Source organism: Equus caballus, chromosome 1 (genome assembly GCF_041296265.1).
Source record: "Equus caballus isolate H_3958 breed thoroughbred chromosome 1, TB-T2T, whole genome shotgun sequence".
NCBI classification, from domain to species: Eukaryota; Metazoa; Chordata; class Mammalia; order Perissodactyla; family Equidae; genus Equus; species Equus caballus.
The window spans coordinates 28,530,720-28,546,896 of record NC_091684.1 but is presented as its reverse complement, the minus strand read 5'-3'; the positions used below and the strand labels follow the sequence as shown (position 1 = coordinate 28,546,896).

At 47.4% G+C, this 16,177-nt stretch overlaps 1 protein-coding gene, 1 long non-coding RNA gene and 1 other non-coding gene across 4 annotated transcripts; 2 read left to right on the top strand and 1 right to left on the bottom strand.

The window, feature by feature from the left end:
• Positions 1-443: 443 nt before the first annotated feature.
• On the bottom strand, positions 444-14,359 carry C1H10orf95 (chromosome 1 C10orf95 homolog). Of its 2 annotated transcripts, XR_011421607.1 has the most exons (6): positions 13,877-14,013; positions 12,770-13,723; positions 9,100-9,757; positions 7,873-8,011; positions 3,115-3,483; positions 444-1,603 (listed from the first exon to the last, which is right to left on the bottom strand). XR_011421607.1 is itself a non-coding variant. In XM_023640282.2 (2 exons), the coding sequence occupies exon 2, from the start codon at positions 13,667-13,669 to the stop codon at positions 13,010-13,012; it is 660 nt and encodes a 219-aa protein (XP_023496050.1). In that variant the 5' UTR covers positions 13,670-13,723; positions 13,877-14,359; the 3' UTR covers positions 12,523-13,009. The 2 variants fall into 2 exon arrangements, 1 of the variants encoding a protein (XP_023496050.1); XM_023640282.2 differs by lacking the exons at positions 444-1,603; positions 3,115-3,483; positions 7,873-8,011; positions 9,100-9,757 and having other exon boundaries at positions 12,523-13,723; positions 13,877-14,359.
• Positions 6,200-6,273, top strand: MIR146B (microRNA mir-146b). Its single transcript, NR_032778.1, has one exon. It is a non-coding gene; the product is annotated as a microRNA mir-146b (primary transcript).
• On the top strand, positions 13,459-15,498 carry LOC138915558 (uncharacterized). The gene is made up of 2 exons (XR_011421608.1): positions 13,459-13,597; positions 15,208-15,498. It is a non-coding gene; the product is annotated as an uncharacterized lncRNA (long non-coding RNA).
• The last annotated feature ends 679 nt before the right edge of the window (positions 15,499-16,177 follow it).

The window sequence follows — 16,177 nt, the reverse complement described above, 5'->3', positions numbered from 1 at the left end:
CTTGGTCAAATAGGAAACAATGCTTACTTATCCATTCAATCAAGGTGACAACAGAAGATGTCAAAGGCAAATAGAGAGAGTTTAAACAGATTAATAATTTTTTTTAAAACCTTAATAAAGAGACCTCAGTCTTTTTGAAGATAAGAAGTTATTTTAACAAAACATAGATTTTTTTTGCCTTTTAGGTAGACTCACTCAAAAATAAAGAGAAATCTTTTATAGCCTCTTTGTCAAGAGCAGACCAAAAGTTCAGAAAGATCATCCTTTCAAAAGAGAGAAAGCCAAATGCTAATTTTTCACCAGCTTACGCTTGATATTGAAACTCATTCATTTAATTGAATTCATTTAAATCTCAGCCAGCTTGACCATGCACAAAATTCCTCAGGGTTTTATGTCCACAAATCTTCTGTCACTTGCTTTTTACATTCAGCATTTGTTCCCTGTTTTCTTTCCTTTTTTTCTTTTCTAGTACTTTAGGGCAAATTTATCTTTCTTAAGAAAACTAAGAAAAATACCTCTATTCTTTTTACCTTCTTTCATGAAAATATACATTTTACTTTCCTTGTATACGGAAATATGTACTTTCTCATAGAAAATTCCCCATCATACATGAAACATGTTTATCAGTAAATCTAAGCATCTTTCAGTTTCTCTGAGATAAGAAACCAAAGGCAGACAAATCTATGCTTAGTAATCAATTTCTAATATTTTTTATTACATGGAAATGACCTAGATACTCAATAAATTTCTATTATTTAATTTAGCAAAACTCTGAAGTTTCAAGTTGCCAAAAAGATTTTGGAAGCTGTTTTTCAAGTACACAGACCATAAAACACAATTATTGCACTCAAAAACTTTTACCCATTTTCATCTATCTAAGTCATTTATTCCCAACAGTTAGGTTTAGATTACTCACAGAAACTTCATGTGACATTAGAGCAGTTAGCCATCATTTTAAGATGTTTTAAATACGTACATCATAACACATAATTATTGTTAAAAAGTTCCCCAAAAAACTTTCATCCTTTTTGCACCTATTTAGTTTACCTGTTCTCAACAATTATATTTAGGTTGCCTACAAAAACCTCATGAGACATCAAACAAAATTAACTATTATACTAAGTTATTATTTTTTGCTGACAAATTTTGTAATAGAGATAACATGTTTGTATCATATCCAATGTTGATAACGCTGAAATCACATTTATTTCAATTAAACCAACAAACTTAAACAAGCTCTTATTTGCCAAAGATCATTTTATATCATGTTAACTTGAAAGACCTCTGGGCTAGTTTCTATAACATTTAGAAAAAATTTATATAAGTGCTGACTTCAAGCCAATTAAATAGAACTCCTTCAGAAATTATACCATCCAGGGGCCGGCCCGGTGGCGCAGCAGTTAAGTTCGCACGTTCCCCTTTGGCGGCCCGAAGTTTGCCGGTTCAGATCCCGGGTGAGGACATGGCACTGCTTGTCAAGCCATGCTATGGTAGGAGTCCCACATATAAAAAGTAGACGAAGATGGGCACAGATGTTAGCTCAGGGCCAGTCTTCCTCAGCAAAAGGACGAGAATTGGCAGCAGATGTTAGTTCTGGGCCAGTCTTCCTCAAAAAAAAAAAAAAAAAGACAGAAATTATACCATCCAAGAAAGACAAATACATAGAGAGACTTACACATATAAACATACAGATAAACACAAACAGAGATCTTCAAAATTTTAACCATGTCTCTGGTACAAAACTCAAAAGAACAGTTGGATCCAAACTGTGCCTCTGGCAGATGAACCTGTTCAGATGGCCAAAGATCTTTACAAAAGATTCTTTTCTTTTTGCTGTTAGGATCCTTTTAAGAGATGTTTTAAAAGTCATTTTGTCTTTTAGAAGCTTCTTCATATTAATCAAAGAACACATTTAGGTTTTGAATTCTCTCTCTCTTAACGGTGACCCTCAAAGTGGATTCATCTGAAACAAGGTTCCCCAGAATGGCCATTTTAAAGTGAAATCTCCTTTAGCATGTTTAACCAACATTGCCTGAAGGATGGATGTATATGCTCTTACAATATCAGGCAGGGGAAACTTTCACCAGTGAGACACAATGTTTATCCCCACAACATAATCTATCAAACAGGCAAAAGAGATACAATCATTTCACAAAAAGCCCACTTAAATATACCAATTTTTTTTACAAGGTTTTATCTTTATTTTATCAACTCTTATACCTCTAATCATAGCTTCCATTAAGATTCCATTAACAAGGGGAAGCATTCCCAGCTAGAGATAACATCCATTCCCAAAAAACACTCAGGCAAAGTTGACATAACCTCTTTATAAAATATTAGCTCAAACATTTTAATCTTTATAATTTTATCAACCTTAGTGGCTTAACTGTTGCCCCAAATGACGGTTGGTCAGATTTCTCATTGTAATTTCTGCCTTCTGGCTTTTTTTTCCTCTTCATAGGTTCATAATTGAAAACATTTCAATTTTGCAATATACACCCTAGACGGCTGCCACGGGGAACTGAATCTGAGTTCCCATTGTGGCACCATTCACACGCACACATATCAAGACAAACGGGGCCAAGAGTTCCTCTGTGAGTGAAAAATCTCTAGTCTTTTCAAAAAATTGGGGTCCTCCATGAACAAACTCCAGTAACCTTGAACAAAACCCCTGAAACGGGCAAACAAATGAAAGGAAAAATAAGATTCCAGTCAGTTAACAAGGAAACTCAACAAAAGGATGTCCATTGCAAACCAAAGCAAATGGAACCCAGAGGGCTGCCAGGTACCCATTATTTCTGGCTGGTCCTGTTGGAAAAGGTTGGCACAAAGACAAAAACAAAAACTGCCAGCTACTTACAAGAGATATCTTCCCAAATCCCCAACCTTGCTTCTTCCACCACCAAAAGCAAAAGTGCCGTGGGCCAACGATGTCTGGTCAGCAGCCAGTTGCTTGGGGTTGTCCCTGAGACAAGGGGCTCAGGCAGCTGCAGGACAGCCTCCAAGAGAGGCCTTTAGCCAGAGGCTGGTGTGCCAGAGGTGAGACGTCCACATTGAACACAGTCCCATCTGGGTCGCCAAATTTGATATCGAACTTAAAGTGAGTTTACTCACCCATTGCGCAGCAAGCCAATCTCTGACACAGGGTGTAGTGGAAGAAAGTGGGAATTTTACTGCAAAGTGCTGAGCAGGGAGAACAGGCAGCTAATGCTGTAATCCTGAACTCCCCGAAAAGTTACAGACAAGGGTTTTTATTTGGGGTTTCAGGTAGGGGAGGGGGAGCACGTGGCCTTGGCGCTGAAGTTCTGAGTCTTCTGCACAGGCATGACTATCTGTTCTATGTGTTGCACACAGTGGAGTTTTGGTCTTTGAAGTTTAAAGTTTACAATCAGTCATTTTAGCTTCTCAATGCTCGGGCAAGAGGCTTAGGCAGGCAGGAGGCTGTCAGCAAGTTCCTCTGGTATCAGCGGTCCTCCTGCTGTTCTGCAAGGCAAGCTCAGAAACCTTGGTTATTTTGTTTCCCTAACCATGTGGGTACAAGGCACAGTTTCACCACAATCCAGGGAAATTCTAACTCCATCCTCAGTCTCAGGACCATGGAGCCTGGTTTGGATGGAGGGAGGGCAGCAGGTGCTCTGAGTGAGGATGCACCTGAGCCCAGACCCTGGATGGCCTGCAGGCCATGCCTACCCCAGTGCCTTCATGCCCATGTTGGTGGGGCTTCTCATTTAAAACAGGGCAGCTGAACTCCAGGACCCAGCAGGCCTCAGCTTCCTCTTTTCTGTTCCTGCCACCTCAACTTCCTGGTTCTACCCTGAGGGGAAGCCCACAGTGGGTTGTGAGGAAAAGAATTCCCTTAAAGGATAAGCTAGTTCATCTCCAATCAGCAGGGATGAATCCCTCTTCAGAGCTAGTCCTCTTGTAGGGTGCTGGGGACTCAGAGACTGTGCCTGCCCTTAGGAGCCCACAGCCCAAGGTAGAAAGTTGCATCCTTTCCCCTAAGGACTGAGGCAGTGCCAAAATATGGAGAAAAAGGGGATCCCTGCTCCCTCCTCCAGTCCTGTCCCTCACTGCAGGCTCCCACCTCCCCACCAGGGTCCTCTGGCCTCAGAGAGAGCAAGATGTTGGCTGCTGAGGAGAGGAGGCAGGAAAGGGGAGGGAGGAAGGAAGGAGCCCGTTTGGCGTCGCGTCTCCCATAAAAACACACTGGTGCTGCCAGCCTGGCGCTGCTGGGGTTAATGAGGGGTGGGGTAACAGCCACTTTGAACTCTGGCCAGGCAGGCCCCTGGGAAGGGGGTGATGGGTAGTTCAGTCAGGCCCGGGCCTCTGCCAGCCCTCTAAGGATATGGCCACTCCTCCCCTCACCCAGCCCCCCAGCCTCCTCCCCCTCCATTGCACAATACAGATGACTCTTCTCTCCCTACCACCCTCATTACGGGAAATTTCAGGTTTCCTCACTAGAACTGTCCCTAGTTCTGGCCCAAGACCCCTGCAGCCATCGCTGACACTGCGCCTTTCCCTCCTCCCCGACTGCCTGTTTCTTGGATGCCAGTTGGATGTAGCTAGATAACATCATCGGAAAGAACTTCCCGAGCTTTTGGGGAAGGATGATGGGAAAGATCACTTAGGGGGAGCCTCTCAACTTCCAACTCAAACTCTGGAGGGTCCCAACTCTGTGCAGCAGGGGTCAGGTTCTGGGGTCAGAGGAGAGAGGGTGGGCTAAGGAGAGGGACCACCACAGACACAAGGACACACACAGACTATAAGGTAGGGGCTCCAGGGAACACTCTCCTGCTTGGCATTCCACAGCTGGCCAGACCTTAAGCCGTTGATTTTCCATCCCCTTGGGTCTTAGTCTCTCCCTCCCCAAGACAGGAATAGACTCCACTTGCCCTTTGAGTGCTGCTTGAAGCCACACGGGGTGAAAGGAGGTCCATGATGGCTCCTCTCTCTCCATTCCCTCAAAGGAATTCTGCAGCTGGTGTTTGGGAGCCTGGGTCTCCTCATCTGAGGGGAAAAGCTAGAAGCCTATGCTGAAGCTTCCCCGTGCACACCGACGCCTCACCATCCAACCTCAGAGAGAAATTAGGCTCGAAGTAGGCATAAAGGGCAGATTTCTCAGACATTAAGAGCAGAGAAAGAAGCCAGCTGGCTGGTCTCAACGGGTGGGAGGAACTCAGTCAGTGACTGAGTTGAGGAAGAGGATTCTTCGAAGGATGGGGGGGTGGGTGCTGGAGAAGTGTCCCCCCTCTTGCTTGAGGTCAGAAAGGGCTCTTTGGGCAGGGTGCCCAGCCCTCCCACACCTTCCTCCTTTCTCAGAAGAGCCAGGATGGGGCAGGGGTGGGAGTTGGCTGGGGCGGGGTGGGGGCCCTATTTAAGGAGCACTCTCTGAGAGCATCACTGCAGATCCAGCCCCAAGAGCGAGAGGAGCCTTCACTGGTAAGTGCGACCCCCTTTCTCCCAACTCAAGCAGGGTGGGGGTAGGGTGGCTTCTGAGCCTGCCGGCTTGCCTTTCCCTCTCCAGGGATAGGCTCTGCCTTGTGAGTGGGAACAGCACCGCAGCCCTCAGTTTAACTCTCCAGAAAGTGAAAGTGTGTTTCGGGAAATCTTCCCTTCCACTGCCCTGCCTATTCCAGGTACTTCAGATTTTCCCTTCAGGTGTGGAGATTTTCAGGGAGCTGGGACTCCTGGGCCCCTATGTTGGGGATCCACATTTTTGGCGTCCCCTTTGGCTCAGGAAGCCCCTCAGCCTCTGGAGAGATGCCCTTCTCAGTGTACATGTTCTGGCTCTTCCCCCAGTCCTTTGCCCCTCCAGCTCGACATCTGGCTCCACCAGGAGCACGTCTGGGCAGGAGATGATGGGACTAACTCCCAAGTACCTATGGAATCCCTACCTGAGCCCCTGAGGAGCACGTCTGGGCAGGAGATGATGGGACTAACTCCCAAGTACCTATGGAATCCCTACCTGAGCCCCTGAGCCCCCTCCCCTCATGTCCTACATCAATTCCTGTTGGAATTTAGAGAACCCTTGCCCTTTCCCTAACTGTGGGGCCCTATTTTCAGGTCCAAGCTCAGACCCTCCCTGGGATAGGAGGAATCTTGGAATCCCAGGTTCCTCATCTGACCCATCCTGGAAATGGGAAAAATTCCCAGAAGAGAGCATGGGAGGGCAGCATCAAGACTGAGAGAACTTTGGCCACCTGGCTCTGAGAACTGAATTCCATAGGCTGTGAGCTCCAGCAAATGCCCTAGGGACTCAGTTCTGGTGCCCGGCTGTGCTACACCATCAATACTGAGGTCAGGGGGAAGCCGCTGGCTCAGGTTCATAGCATCCCAGCAAGGCGCTCCTCCAGGCACCCATCCTGCCACTGGGCAGATCTTTTAATAACTGCAACTTGGGTTACTCTTCTGCTCAAAGACTTTGATGGCTCCCCAAACCTCCTTACCTTGCCATTAAAGTTTTTCCACTTAGAAGCCTGATCTTCCATTGCTCCCTGCTCGTAACCTGCCCTCCATGCTTGTACTCATGCTGACCCTTCCTCAATTCTTCTGGGGACACCTCCTTCCCATCACTATCCGTTGGAATCCTATACATCCTTCAAAGCCTCTCTCAGATGCCTCTTCCAAGAAGCCTCTCTCAACTCCCCAGCGGTACATATTATCTTCTGCAAATCCCCCCACTCCTCTCCAGTGGGGCTCGATTCATGAGCCCCATAATATCTAGCCCAGGGTTCTGCACATAGTAGCTGTTCAATAAGTTTTCCTTGCATTTTGCTGAGTGTGTCTCATGTATATGAGAGGCACTTTGGCCTAGAGGTTAAAGCTAATCAGATTTCCCAGTTGCATTTTCCACGTGTGACCTTGGGTAAGTTGTTAACCTCTATAGCCCTCAGTTTCCTCATCTGTAATAATTATATCCACATCAAGCTTTTGTGAACATTAAACTAAGTGAGCTGATAGTTTCCATACAGGGCTTTAGCTCAGTGCCTGCACATAGTAGGTTCTCAGTTAAGTGTGTGAGGTTGTTATGATTCTTATTATCCTCCCTTAAGTAGAATGTGAGCTATCCAGTTGGGAGGTAGGATAGGACTTAAAATTTGTCAGTCAGGGTTTATTGAGTGAAGGGCTCCAGACCAGATGCCAGGGTTGGGTAACACTGGGGCCAGGAGGAAGAGGCCATCAGGATCAGGGTTTGGTGGTCCAAGCCCTGCTGGGATCTAGGAGCTCTGGATTCTCACCTACTGTGTGACCTTGGGTGAGTCACTCCTTCTCTCTGGCCTTGGTTTCCAAGCATAATGTACATCGAGGGGGTTGGGGCAGGTGAACAGTAAGGTCCCTGGCAGCCCAGATGTTTTATGAGTTCTAAGCTTCTAAGGGTTCAGTTCAAAGAAGGAAGCATCTAGGCTCCCTGCAGGGCTCCCTTACGTCTACAGGGCCTGGAGAGCATGCACTGGGGTTGGAAGTACGTGTGTGGCATGCTAGGCTGGGCTGAGTGACAGCACCTTCTTCAAAAAGCCTGTAATCAGGGGCTGCCCTCCCTCACCAGGCCTGGGGGATAGAGGTAAACTTGTATGCAGCCTGTGGGCATTTCAAGGCATAAGTGGAAGCCTTGGGGGGAGTGTCTGTGAGCAGTGCAGAAGTTGTTCAGAGATGGGGGAAGCTGGGAGACTTCAGGGGTCTGGACTCAGAGGATAGAGAGGGAAGGGGACACAGAACACATCTTATTCAGTGTGGGACTCATGATTTACTTGAGACCTGCCTTGTTTCCAAAAAGGATTTGAGGAGGCTTACCAGCATGCAGACAATTCTCCAAGGTTAAAACATAAAATCGAGCCAGCCCTGATGGCCTAGTGGGTAAAGTTTGGCACTCACCACTTTGGTGGCCCGGGTTTGCTTCCAGGTCGCAGAACCACACCACCTGTCTGTCAGTTGCCATGCTGTGGCAGTGGCTCACGTAAAAGAACTAGAATGAGAATGACTTACAAGTAGGAGATACAACCATGCACTGGGGCTTTGGGGAGGGAAAGAAACAAAACAAAACATAAATTCTGTGACATAGATATATGGTACATTTTTTTTCTTTTTCTTTTTTTTCTTAAAGATTGGCACCCGAGCTAACAACTGTTGCCAATCTTCTTTTTTTCTCTCCCCTGCTTTTTCTCCCCCAATGCCCCCAGTACATAGTTGTATATTTTCAGTTGTGGGTCCTCCCAGCTGTGGCATGTGGGACGCCACCTCAACGTGGCCTGATGAGCAGTGCCATGTCCGCGCCCAGGATCTGAACCCGCAAAACCCTGGGCCGCCAAAGTTGGAGTGTGCGAACTTAACCACTCGGCCACCTGGACCAGCCCCGATATATAGTACATTTAAAATATGTATCCTTTTTGACCCAGAGATTCAGTTTACTTATTATTACTATTTTTATTTAGTTAGAAATTATTGTAAACTTACAGAAAAGTTGCCAGAATAGTTCAAAGAACTCTTGCTTACCATTCTACCAGATTGACCAACTGTTACCCTTTTGCCATGTTGCTTTCTCTAATCTATAGTCCTTATTCAAATCTTACTACTTGTCCTAATAATGTCCTTTGTAACAATTTTCATTCTGGTCCAGAATCCAAAACAGGATCTTGCATTGCATTTAGTTTCCATGCCTCTTTAGTCTCCTTTGACCTGAAACAATTTCTCAGCCTCCCTTTGTCTTTTATGACATTCACATTTTGAACGATAAAGACCAGTGGGGTTATCTCTCAATTTAGGTTTATCTGATGTTTCCTCACAATTATGCATTACTGCTGAATTGATGTTGTGCTTTTTCACTTTAACATATCAGAAAGTACATGATGTCAATCCCTCTCTGTTAAAGAAAAATTTTTCAAGACACTTGATAAAGACGGTAAGCAAAACTTTATTCAAGTGGCACTACTGCAATGAAGTTAAAGTGTCATGGACCAGTTTTCCCTACCACACTACTAGGTTACTAGTTTTTACTTTGTAACTAATAAATATTTTATTGGAACATACTTTGAAACTATTTAAATATCCTGTTTCTCATCAAACTTTCACCCATTAGTTTTAGTATCTATGAATGATTCTCACCTGAATCAGTTATTACAATGATGGTCGAGAATGGTCATCTTTCCAATTTCATTATTCCTTTTACTGTTAGGAAGAGCTTTCCTTTCATATTTATTTCTTTAGTTAATGTGAGTATGCACTTACGGATCCTTATTCTATTCAGTAGGTTATAATCTGCTACTGTGATCATTTGTTTTGATGCTTAAATTGTCCTTGATTTGATCAGTGGAAGTCCCTTCAAGCTGGCTCCTTTATTCTTTTGACATTTTTGAGCTGTCCTTTATTTTCTGGTACACGTTGTTCCAGGCTTATCTTGTGTCTTCCCTGCTGCAGCCCTGGAATCAGCCATTTTTCCAAGAGGCCTGGTTTCTCTTAATGGAGAATGGACTTAGAACCAGAGATCTGGGTGCTGGCTGGCTGTGCTTGTTGCTACTAGGGTGTTATTGTTCAATGATTCCATTTCTAGTTCTTAGACTTTAGATTCTACAATGTAACACTTGTACATGTGAACAAAGATCCACATTCAAGGCCATTTATTTTCTCATCACCCTGACTACTTCCAAATAAGCCGAAGGTATCATCTTCTTTTGCCTATATTACTTTAAAAGCCTCCTAGCTGGTCTCACTATTTCCACAATGGCCCCTCTGCAGTCTCTTTTCCACATAGCATCCAGAATAACTAAAAAAAAAAAAAAATCTGAATCACATTCTCCCCTGCTCACAACCCTCCACCCCCTAAGAATTAAACCCAAAATTCTCAACATGGCTTCAAGGCACCACAGGATCTGGCTTCATCTTTAATCTCATTAACTACCACTTTCCCACTCGCTCACAGGACAAGGACATTCTAGCCACAGGGGCGTTGTACCGGCTTTTCTCCCCCAGGTATTCAAATGGGTTTAAAGGTCTTTATTAGGTCCACATTCAAGAGTTACCTCTTCAGAGAAGCCTTCTGTAACTATCCTATTGAAAACAGCACCCTATCACTTACCACTACCTGACATTACATGTAATGTCAGATTGTTGTTTGCTTGTTGTCAGTCTCTATTTCTGTACATTATACCTCTAAAGTAAGCTCCCTGAGGGCAGGGACTGGTGTGGTTTTCTCCTGTAGCCCCAGTGCCTAGAATACTGCCCGCATCTCGTGGACTCTCAAATGACTGTTGAGTGAATGAAGATAACTTTCACTCCTTGGCGCTTTTGCACCCACCATGCTCTCTGCCTGGCTTCTCCCTCACCCTTGTCTTTGCATTCTTTAGATCTCAGTTTAAATGTCACCTCCTCAGAGAAGCCTTCCTTGATTGCCTTATTCTAAACTAAGTTTCACTAGCCCACTCGCATTTCTATTTCCGTCTCTTATTCTGGCTGTAGTACTTATAACAACTTCCCTTTATCTATTTGCGTGTTGCCTCATCCTCATGTCTCCCCACTAAAATGCAAGCTCCATAAGGGCAGAGACTGCCATGGCTGTCTCATTCTCTACCATATCCCCAGGGCCTACAAAAGTTCCTGGCAAATAACAGGCACTCAAGAAATTGTTCGGGGGCCGGCCTCATGGCCGAGTGGTTAATTTCATGTGCTCCGCTTCAGCGGCCCAGGGTTTTGCAAGTTCAAATCCTGGGCGCGGATGTGGCACTGCTCATCAAACCATGCTGAGGCGGCGTCCCACATACCACAACTAGAATGACTCACAACTAAAAATACACAACTATGTACTGGGGGGCTTTGGGAGAAAAAGGAAAAATAAAGTCTTTGAAAAAAAAAGAAATTTGTTGGATGTGCTTTTCATAGCTAAAATCTGGAAAGAATCCAAATGCTATAGAATATTGGGTGGCTGTTAAAGAATGAGGTAGCTGTATGTGCACTGGCATGGAATGATGTCCAAGATACACTTAATGTAAAATGCAACAGGCAAAACAGTGCAATTCCTTTTATGTAACTAATACTACGTGCACAGAAAAAAAAAGAGATTGGACCCCAGGGATCATGTAGGGGTGAGGGATATTAGAAAAGATTTTAACTTCCTATATTACATATTTCTGTATTGCAAACTATTTTTTTAAACAAACACTAATATTTGAGCACTTAGTACATGCCAGGCACTGTGGTAAGTATTTTGTGTGCAGGATTTCATGGCATCGTCTCAATAACCTTATGAGATATGTCCTAATACCATTATCCCCATTTTCAATGAGGAAATTGGCTCAGGGACATTAAGTAATTCATCTAAGGTCACACAGCAGACCCATCACCCTATATCACCTCCTTGTGCTTTTATACTTTAAAAAAAGGGGCTGGCCCCGTGGCCGAGTGGTTAAGTTCCTGCCCTCCACTTTGGCGGCCAGGGTTTCACAGGTTTGGATCCTGGGTGCAGACATGGCACTGCTCATCAAGCCATGCTGAGGCGGCGTCCCACATGCCACAACTAGAAGGACCCACAACTAGAAATATACAACTATGTACCAGGCAGCTTTGGGGAGAAAAAGGAAAAATAAAATTTTTTTAAAAAAGGAAAGGGAAATATGATAACTAGGGGTAACAGTTCAGGATCAAGACCTTACATAAAATATTCTAAGCAAATTTGGCCCTGAGTTCTCTAGAAACCAGGGCAAAGAGAAAAATACGATCAGTTATGAGATCCTTGGTGCTTCAAAGATAAAAGAAAACCATTCCTCAGGAGAAAGCTTTCCCAAGTTCTGAGGTTTGTGAGGACTTCTCCAGGAAGCACTGTTCAGTCAAGTGGTGGTCTACAGCTTTAATAACATACCTATATACCCAGATAGCTGATGGCCAGCTACAACTGGAAGTTCAGTAAAAGCAATTCCACAAGGAGCCAAATTTATACAGCCTGGGCATCAGATCTGGCGGTCTGGATAGACCCACAGTTAAAATTGGATATGTGGCCCAACCCTCCAGCAAGCTCATAGAATATTGCAAATTCAGCCTATTTAAGACTGTTAGCAAGAATCAGGAGACAAAAGTGACATTTATCTTAAATTTTCAACCCTAGTGAATTTTCCTGGTAGGCTGGGTTGGTTTTACACTTCTTTAACAGATGAAGAAACTCAGGCTCAGAGAGCCTATTTACGTGACCAGAAAATATCAGAGCCAGCTCTAAATCGATGTCTTAGGCATCCCTTCCTCAGCCTTGCCCACCACACATGCTTCAACAAAAGCGTTTATGCCCTTAGGATCTCTCTGCGGATGGTGGGCCGCAGTACCCAGGAGGGTGTTGTCCTACACACTTGAGGAGAGCTAGTGAGAAGGGGAACTAGGCCCAGCCAGTGAGGAGGCACACTTTTTCCAGAGGTCCATTGTAATCCAACCCCCCACCCCTCTTCCTGGCACAACTCCTTGTACCCCAGGCAGGGAAGTAAGGCTAACATTACACAGATGGGGAAATACTTCCACCTCCAAACATAAAAATGATCTTGCAGCATACACTTGACTTCACTCATTTATTCACTTTTCACTACAAGGTGGGAATAGGTGGGCCCTCAGCTCGGGGAGTTCTGGGAGCTTTGCTAGAGGAGGAGAGGAAAACGGGAAAGTGGGGCCTTATTGCAGGGTAGGCTTCTAAGGGAAAGAAGATGGGGAGAAGAAAGGAGAGAGGAAACACGGATCCAGGCCCGTCTTCCATCTCTCGTCCAGGCTTCCCAAGCGCAAGTAGAAAGAGTGACAGGACACTCACACAGACATGTCCTTGATCCCTTCTCGTCCTTCCCCCACCATCCAGCAATAACGTGAGAGAAATCAAAGAAGTACAGGAGGCGGGCAGCGGACAGTCTTGGTAAGGAAAAAAAAAAAAAAAACAGGTGCACTGGGCTCCAACGCACAGCTGAGACCTCCCTCCTCCCGGCTGGCGGCGGCGGGCGCAGGGAGGAGAGCGGCGCGAGCGCACGCGGGCCGGCCGCCGGGCCGTGCGGCGCCCTCAGCTGAGGACTGCCCTCTTCTTCCCGCCGCAGCCGCGCTCCGCCGCTTTCCGGCCCGGGCCGCTGTCCCCGCTGCCGCTGCTGCTGCTGGCGGGCGGGCGCAGCACGGTCCTCCGCACCACGGTCCTCCGCACGCGGTCCTCGGGCTCGCGCACGCGCGGAGCCGCCTGCAGCAGGAACTCGCCGCCGCGGTAGGTGACGCGCACGTCGGTGCGCGGGTACGTGCCGTACACGCGCCGCAGCTCCCGCCGCACAAAGTCGGGCAGCTCCAGGCGCGGACCCAGCGCACGCACCACGTGGCCCCAGCGCAGCTCAGCCTGTAGGCGGCCGCCCTCCGGCCACGGCGCCGCGCTCTCGGCCGCCGCCATCCCTGCCGCTGCGGGCGCCTGAGGCGACGGCCCCAGGTAGCCGGGGGCGGCGTAGGCCTGCGGGAAGACCCACAAGGGCGGCACGGCCCCCAGGGGCGCACCCGGGCCGTGGAAGCAGTGGTATTCCCGCGGGGCGCCCCACTCCCCCGCTCTCAGGCTCCGGGGCCGGCTGCAGAAGTTGTGGGCCTGGATGGGGGGCAGCAGCAGAGGGGCCGGCAGGTAGGTGTAGGTGAGGGGCTGCAGCGGAGGCCAGATGCCGTCCCCGGGCGCCAGGCAGCTGAACGAGTACATGGTCTGAAGCTCAGGCGGCGGGCATTTTTACTGCGGCCTGGGCCTGGTCCACACCTGTGGTGGGGGTGTGTGTGGATACACTTTGTTCTTACCTCCGCCATGCGTCCTTGCCGCCTGCTAACCCAGGGCTCCGGGTCACAGCAGGAGCCCGTGCGCTGCCTAGTGGCTTTGGGGAACTCCCCTTTAGGTGTTCAGCTCCCACCTTACCTGTTGTCCCAAGGCTGGGCCCGAACCCCAGGCTCCCAGCAGGCAATGAGGACCCAAGGCTTTTTCAAGCCCTCAGCCCTGAAATGCTCCTCCCAGGTAGCTCCCCGCTCGCTTGTCTCCTTCAGCCCCGAGAAACTGGTCCCCAACATTTGGGGGAGCCGGAGAGGTCCAGAGCAGGATTCCCCTCCACCACTTTTTAGTTGAACTCCCCTCCATGGCCTGCCTCAGCCACACCTCCCGGTTTCCAGGCAAAGGGAAACACCTTGAGCTGGCCAGGAGCCAGCCAGCCTTTGTCTACATTGGATGAGCCTGCTGGCTCCAAGCTAGACGCTGAGGCCTTTACTCATGGTTGGCTTCACCACAACTTGCCCACATTCACCCAGCCAGTTACGGTAAGGCAAAATTCAACCCCATGTCTGTCTCAAGACATTAGCCTTATCATGAATTCATGCTGGGGCTTCTTTCAGACTCTCGCACAGTCCTGCTCTATAACTGTTATGTAAGAACTTCTGATTCTTAACTGTGAAGAACATGTGATATTCTCATTTGATAAGGAACCAGAGACTCAGAGATGTTAGGCCATTTTCCCAGGGTCACACAGTCTGTAAATAGTGCAGTGGTATTTGAACTCAGTCCAACTGATTCCAAATCCCAGAAGCTACTTGGAGCAAAGAAAGATTACTTCATCCAGACGGGGAGCCCTGTCTGAGCTCCAGGCCCTTGCTGCAGCGCACAACCCTCCACCTCTCTCCTTCCCAGTGGGGTGGGTGGTAGTTGCTGGATGATGAAAACCGATATTGTCTCCCAGCTGCTGGGCTGCCAGGCCATCAGACTTTCCTTCCCCCTCTTCTGCGGACTCAAGCAGCATTACCTGTCACCTCCACAGGTTCTCCCAGGTTCTCCGCATCCCTTAAAGCCCAGGTACCCTCTGGTAACGTCTTTGACACTCACCTTGGTGATGTGACATTTATTTATTCCCAACTGAGCTACTCTCCCAAGTCTAACTTGGGCCAGTGACCTAGTTGAGGGCAGCTGCTAGGACTGGGCTAGCGTATCTACCTAACACTCCCTACCCCACAGTTCCAAGAAGGGAGCCTCACCCTCTGTCCACTCTAAGAACTGGTCCCAGGACACAGTGGCCTTTGTTGGGGGAGGCCTCCTGTGGTAGGCAGAAAAACGTGTGCCCTCCCACTCCTAAGATGTGCACGGCCTAATCCCTGGGAACCTGTGAATACGTTGTTACATGGCAAGAGGGAATTAAGTTTGCAGATGGCATTAAGGTTGTTAAGTAGCTGACCTTAAAATAAGATGATCCTGTGTTATCCGGTTAGATCCAATGTAATCACAAGAGTCTTTAAATGTCGAAGAGGGAGGCCAAAGAGTCGGAGTGATGTAACATGAGCGTTGACCAGCCATTGCTGGCTTTGAAGATGGAAGAGGGGCGCGAGCTGAGGAGTGCAGGCAGCCTCTAGAAGCTGGAAAAGGGGAAAAAATGGATTCTTCCCTGGAGCCTCCAGAAAGGAACGCAGTCCTGCCAACACTTTAATTTTCGCCAGTGAGACCCATTTCAGACTTCTGACCTCCACAACTGTAAGATAATAAATTTGTATTGTTTTAAGCCACTAGGTTTGTGGTAATTTGTTACAGCACCAATACGAAATCCATACAGCACCTCTCCACTCCTATTTATAACTTTGCCCTTCCCCCCAAATCCCAACACCTGAGCAGTGTCCAAGCCTACCTATAGACTGACCTCAACCCAGCCTGGAGCTCAATAATGGGCCCCTTGGGACTGGCCAGTTTCTCCACCTGTTCCTGCTCTCCCAGGTGGATCTGGTCACACCTAGGTGGGAGGTGGGGAGGGTGTGAGACCAAGATGGAACCTGGGAGGGTGAGAAACCTGTATTTTCATATTTGACCCTACATGCTTGCTGAAGACCTTTGCTGGTCTGGGGAGGAAGTCTGGCAAAAAGAGAAAAATAAGGCCCAAGCTGTGAGTTTCTCCACATTAGTTCATCCTTGATTCTAGTTATAGTCCCCAGATTTTTGGGGTCCCACAGCTTATTCTCAGTAAAGTGATCCTGGGGGAGTTGGCTCTATTTTATCACTAATTAGTCAATGATTTAGGGCTAAACCAATCAGCACTGTCATCCCTCAGGCCGTTGTGATTGCTTTGGGGTAGCCATGTGACTCAATTTGGGCTAACGGGAGCCAAGCCCAGGACTTTGTTCTCTTGTTGGGTGGAGAGGGAAGTGCTCTTTTCCTCCAGGACAGAAGTCTGAAAGAAAGCATTCTGGATTG

Coding starts and splice junctions, on each gene's coding strand:
- C1H10orf95 (XM_023640282.2), bottom strand. CDS start 13,669: ATGTACTCGTTCAGCTGCCTGGCGCCCGGGGACGGCATCTGGCCTCCG.